Below are 6,475 nucleotides of genomic sequence, written 5' to 3' on the forward strand. Positions count from 1 at the left end.
TTCAATCCTGATATGTCTCAGAGAATTTACACCCACAAGTGTTATCAGTCACAAAGGTCTGCTTAGATATTACACATGGCAGTTTGATGTCACTTGACTTTTGACAACACTTTTTGGTTGCAATCAGTAGGTGTTTCAAAAGTGTGTGCGCAGAGATAAAGTTCGAAAGAGGTATACACACGCACATGGAGAGAGAGAGAGAGAGAGAGACACAGAGAGAGAGAGAGAGAGAGAGAGAGAGAGACACAGAGAGAGAGAGAGAGAGAGAGAGAGAGAGAGAGAGAGAGAGAGAGAGAGAGAGAGAGAGAGAGAGAGAGGGTGGGAAGGCTACAACAGGATATTTTGTCACTATGGTTACCGGCAGCAGATACGGATCTTGATTTCTATATGTCATGCTGATCTCACTAGGGGCAGTGTAGTTGTAGTGCTACAGGACAGTAGTGGATCAATGTGACTTTAGGAGGCATTAAATCTGAGTGAAAATACATCATTGAGGTAAGTTTCTTTCATTCACAGTGACAGATGAGATGTTGGAATTGTATTAGGAAATAACGGGTATATATGTTTGTGAGTGTGTGTGTGTCTTTGTTTTTTAGTTGACCTTGTAGTGGATTCAGTTATGAAAAATATTTTATATTCTAAAGTCAAATATCTACAACTTGCAAACATCTGAAACATGCTCATGCACGAAGTGTGACAAAGTAATTAAGTTGAAAACCATTTCTGACTAAAAAAAATGAATGGTGGGTTTTTTCAAAGAACATTGGTGGTCTACATTGGTGGTGTTCAAAATATGTGTTCATAGTAGAGTGAAAGGAATCAATCACAGTTACGACACCCATCTTCCACCCAGCAGCAGACCTACTTTCAAACTTCTGACTCTTGGTGGAAAGATACAGGACAGAAACTATATGTACACCAGTTTTGGTGGTGGTGGTTTATGGGACAGGAACCACCAAATATCAGCCATAATTTTTTCTTTCAAAGATTGGACTTTGAAAGAACAAACTTGTGAATATGCCCGAACAGCTGCTCACTAGAAAGATTTTTACTTGGGACATTTTGCATGGACACCCATGAATGTACAAAGAAAGATGGTCTGTTGATGTTTGGTACAAACCTAAATTAAGAACGTATTGTCAGTGGAGAAGTGTGAAGCCTTTTGTGAAACAGAATTTACCTAACAGTCAAAGATCTCTGTGCGCACAGTTACCGAAACAGGCAGGTTTGCTGCTCTTCCTGAAGAGAAATGACTGTTTGCTCTATGATTTAAGTGAGACCAATAAGTCCAATAATAAAATGGTCCTATTTTGTGTTTTTTGTTGTTGTTTTTTCTAGATGAATAATTATAAAAAATATGATCTGTGTGTTTGAGGAAGGAAATCTTTTGTGTGACTGGTTTTCTTTGTAGAGCCTGGTACATCAGACAAAGTTTCTTTGTTTGTGATGTAATGTAGGGTGTTTTGTTCTTGTCAATGTTTGTCAAACATTTCACCACTGCAACTATATTTTGGTGTCTTGTAAGTCCATGTGAGCTGGGCACTTTAAAAGGCATTTGAAATATTTTGAAGCTGCGTGTTTGCTCCATACATAATCCCTTTTCACTTGTTATCAGGCCAGGAAACACGTTTCTCCACTGCGGTGTACTGTATGCTTGAGCATAGAGTTGTGGTTGGAGCAGGTTTTAATTTTGGCTCAGATAATATGACTTTCCAACTGCCTACTGTTACTGCCTACAAAGAAAGAACACCCTTAGGAAGCTGACTTCCTCATACACAAGGCCATCTCTCAACACCAAGTTTTTTTTGCTGTATAGAAAAAGTGTGAATGTGTTGCAGCTGCTTTCAGAATCACAGCAGAGCCCTGTTATTGTTCACTTCCTTCATGTCACTTTTTGCTACAAATGGCATGAACAAATAGTTATTTCCTGTAAGTGAAACATGCACATAAGTGGCTGAATGGTTTAATAATCTGTAAATGTAAAATTTACATGCAAGCATGTATATCCTGCTGGGATTTGGGTTAGTATCAACCACAAGGTGGCACCACACACCACAGACACCGTTCTACTTGACACACCATGTTGAGTCTCATTATGCATTTTTTGACAGTGAGCTACTGATGATAAATCCGCTGAGAGTTCATGTGCTTGAATCACAAATTATTATTTCATGAGGGCCCTTGTTACATTTTGAAAGCATTACAATAAAGGTTTTTTTTCTACATTGTATTCCATATATTTTACATTATATATAATGTATTACAATTCACAGAAAACTGTTTCTATCAAACTAGCCAGAATTGTGTTATTTTAAAATTGAAATGTCATGTATATAAATACAGAAATGCCATAATTACTGTGATTGAAGACATAAAAAGGTCATTTTATTATTATGGAGTGTCTGGAAAGCGGTAATGGGAACTACTATAACTTTTTCACTTCCTTTTTTGAAAGCAAGGCCCTGTCTGAGAAATTCCATGTGCTCACAAATGGTTTCATTTCAACATAGACATAGACTGCTGTATGTTTCATTATACCTTTTGAAGTAGACACAACGTGTCTGATTTTGTTTCGTTTATTTTAACTTGATTCATATTTTCTTGATTGCCTTTTTTGATCAGGGGTGGGGGAATTGTGCATTGAAATGAACAAAAGCCTTGACGCATTTTGTTTTCCTTTTTGCAGTTACTGGTTCCTAAAATATCAAGATGGCTAATACCACTGTGCCTGTGACCCTCTCATCCACCATCAATATTTCCACCTGCAATACCTTATATGCCCACCGCGACTACGCCCGGGTCTTCATGCCTATTGTCTATTGCATTGTATTCGTTGTGGGTCTGTTTGGAAACGGCCTCGCCCTCCATGTCATCCGTCCCAATCTGAAGAAGATCAACTCCACCACCTTGTACTCACTCAACTTGGTCATTTCTGACATCCTCTTTGCCCTCTCTCTTCCTGTGAGGATTGCCTACTACGCCTATGGCTTCAATTGGCGTCTGGGTGAGACAATGTGTAAAATCTCAGGCCTCATCTTCTATATCAACACCTACGCTGGGGTCAATTTCATGACCTGCCTCAGTGTAGACCGTTTCATTGCTGTGGTCCTGCCGCTGCGCTATGGCCGATGTCGGAGGGTTAGTAACGTACGCTACATATGTGTTGGCGTGTGGCTGCTAGTCCTAGCGCAGACCCTCCCCCTGCTCAACATGCCCATGACCCAAGAGGAACCAGATGGCTCTATCACCTGTATGGAATACCCCAACTTTGAGAAAGTTCCCCATATTGCCTCTATTCTGATTGGTGCTGTCTTTCTTGGATTTGTCATCCCTGTGGTCACCATCCTGTTGTGTTACTCAGTCCTGTGCTGTAAACTCCACTCCACAGCTAAGACCAACCATTTGACTGAAAGGTCTGGCCGGAACCGCAAGGCCATCGGTGTGATCTGCTGCGTGTCCCTGGTGTTTGTCGTCTGTTACAGTCCCTATCACATTGACATTCTGCAGTACATGATCCGCAAGCTGGTATCGAACCCTGATTGTGCTGAGCTCACTGCCTTTCAGGTCTCACTGCACATAACTGTGTGTCTAATGAACCTCAACTGCAGCTTGGATCCCTTTATCTACTTCTTTGCCTGTAAGGGCTACAAGAGGAAACTCCTGAAGCTGTTGAAGCGGCAGGTCAGCGTATCCTTCTCCAGTGCAGTGAGGACTTCACCTGAAGGATCCTCCAAGGATATTATTGATGGCAACAAGATCCAACTCACCACTTCGACTGTAGGTACAACCAGTGAGAGACTCACAGAGAGGAGATTACACCGGCATGAATAAAACTGTGACACCAAGAGTTACACAAGATAAGAGAAACTTTTTAATCTCAGTGGGCCTACATCGATCAGGCCAAGTCAGTTTGTGACTCAAATTGTAACTCAGCATGTGGATCCATTCTGTAGGAATTCAGTTGTATTGGACCAGATCTATTTACACGAGGGAAGGTTAATAAAATATCAACAAAATGACTGAAAATTTTAAGAGGACAAAATGCAGTACCTCTTGTGTTTACATCATTTCTAATTAATTAGTCCATTGTGCAAGAAAGCAGAGACTGTTACAGCTAAGGAAAGAAACATTGCTTACCAGTACCTTGAGAGGTAGCTAAGGAAAGCATGGTGGAAGTAGACCGTCAACTGATTAAGAGCTGGAGGAGATTATTTAAGAAAGACAAGTTGACATGAAGTCTTACCCACATTCAAATTTCATTGCTTGTGCTGATTGGAAAATAATGTGTACATGTATGTGAAGAGGTGTATTCCTAAAGGCAGTACACTCACTTGAAAGCAACAACTATTTGCAACCGCACAGTGACCTCACATCTGAGCCCATCCTCATCCTCCAAAATGATGGAAAGCCTTTTTGCCTCATGTTTCTGTACACAGCAGCAGTATCTCAGGATAATTGATGAACTGTACACTCATTATTGCAGCCTGCTTGCCAGCTGAAGAGATTGCAGAAGCGCCTTATATTTGTTTGCTTACCATGTATTTCCATTTATTTTCCATGATAAAAGTGGGTGTGGTTGATAATGTAATGTAAGCTTGTAGTTTGAGCTGTTTTTGAAGTGTCTTATTTAGCATTTGTCAAATTTGGTTTTGAATGCAATCAAGAGAACTGTACCAACATTTGTGCATTCTAAAAGCAGGTTACAATACAAGTTTTATTTGTCCAGAATGGTGGATCTGTTGATATATGTACCAGTTCCTGTAGCAGTTTCAATGTTTTTCATGTGGGACTTATGTTGGGTTTGGGTTCCCTCATTGATACCACAGGTGTGATCAGCATAAAGCAATTACTACACATTCAACAGGTTGCACAGATGACAATATTGGTTGAATGCGTACTTGGATATTGCAATGTTAAAAAAATATTAAGAATATGACACACCAAAGGAGTTATAAAATTCACACAGTTGAATGAAAAACAATTAAAGACCTCAACTCTGTTTGTGTGTAGTCTGATGAGTTCATTTCCAAAAAAAATACAAAAAAAAACAATTAGAGAAGTAGCCAGAGTCATTTGATACAGCAAAAGTATATTCTGCAAGTTTTAGATGCAGGAAACAGTTTGTTGACTGTGTAGTTCTTGTGGTTTTCATCCTCTGACTCATAGTCTGCTCTTCACTTATCTCCCTGTCTCTTCTGATATCAGCTCCTGCCCTTATCATTTAGTTACAACATCAAATTGTAAGATTTTCAAGAAATGAAACTCATCAGCTAAATAGGTTGTTTTTTAGTATCTACTGTAAAGTCTGAAATATTTGAACAATATACAAAATAAAAAAAACCTCAAATGTGTAAGAGTGAGAGTCATAAATCATCTTCTCATCTCATGTTTCAATCTTCAAATTGAACAGTCTTTTCATTTTACTTGAAAACACCAATACCTGAAGGCCTCATCTGTATAATGTTAAAGAGAATTTTCACATCAATAATCTTTAATATTCTTTCTATCCAGTGTACTTCTTAGAATGTTATTTGTGTTGGATAATATTATTGTTAAAGAAAACTACCATTTTCTGATTGTAATGACCCATTTACCATCACAACCATTTCTACAACTCCCAGAATTCACTGAGAAGGCCATGTAATGAGATCAGTCATGAATAGCGCTGGTTACTATTACTCTGGGTATGCCTCAAAGATCCATCCTGGGCCCTCTACTGTCATTACTGCAGGAGCCACTAGAAATGTATGTAATTACATTTTTGCTACAATGTGCTATGGTTACAAAGTACATATAAATAATAAATAATAAATACATGCTATCCAAATTAGATTTATAACGTGCAAAAACACTAAAAAAGTGATATTGGCCAACATTTTTAAGATTATTTATTTCTACAGTACATGCAGGGTAACTGCCACATGGTTAAAGTGTGGATAAAGATAAAGTTATACTTAAGTGGGTAAGTGGTTAAGGTGTGATTAAGATGAGCAGACTAAAAAACATGTTGTGATGTTAAAGAGAGGTGTTACATATGGTTACAGCTAAAAAAGGAAATAGCTGAACATAAAACCAGAGCTAGTGTAGAACTCCACCTTAATTATCCACAGTATTTAAACAATATCAACAGATTAGAGGATGAACAAAAATTAACTGTAGGGTAAAAAGGTGACCTATCTACATAGAGTGTGTATGTTATCTTTATACTAGAGGGTGTGTGTGTCTGGTGATTCTCTGGTAATCTTTCCTAAGTTTCACACAAATAAAAATGATGTCTCTTCCCCACATGGACGTCAAACACGTCTTAATGCAGATGATGTGGTATAACATCATGTTGCTGATTAATTATGATCAAGCAATTCAAGATGCTCTTTTTAAACGTATTGCCATAGAGTCATTTATTGACATGATGCTGCCATTACGATAAGTTTGGTTGGTCAGTCTCAGGGGTGACTGAAAATGAATCATGTATTTA

General features: G+C 38.5%; 1 protein-coding gene across 1 annotated transcript; it reads left to right on the forward strand.

Annotated features, from left to right (window-relative positions):
• Window positions 1-415: 415 nt before the first annotated feature.
• On the forward strand, window positions 416-4,592 carry gpr183a (G protein-coupled receptor 183a). Its single transcript, XM_062431899.1, has 2 exons — window positions 416-495; window positions 2,687-4,592. The coding sequence occupies exon 2, from the start codon at window positions 2,710-2,712 to the stop codon at window positions 3,829-3,831; it is 1,122 nt and encodes a 373-aa protein (XP_062287883.1). The 5' UTR covers window positions 416-495; window positions 2,687-2,709; the 3' UTR covers window positions 3,832-4,592.
• The last annotated feature ends 1,883 nt before the right edge of the window (window positions 4,593-6,475 follow it).

Source organism: Scomber scombrus, chromosome 13 (genome assembly GCF_963691925.1).
Source record: "Scomber scombrus chromosome 13, fScoSco1.1, whole genome shotgun sequence".
NCBI classification, from domain to species: Eukaryota; Metazoa; Chordata; class Actinopteri; order Scombriformes; family Scombridae; genus Scomber; species Scomber scombrus.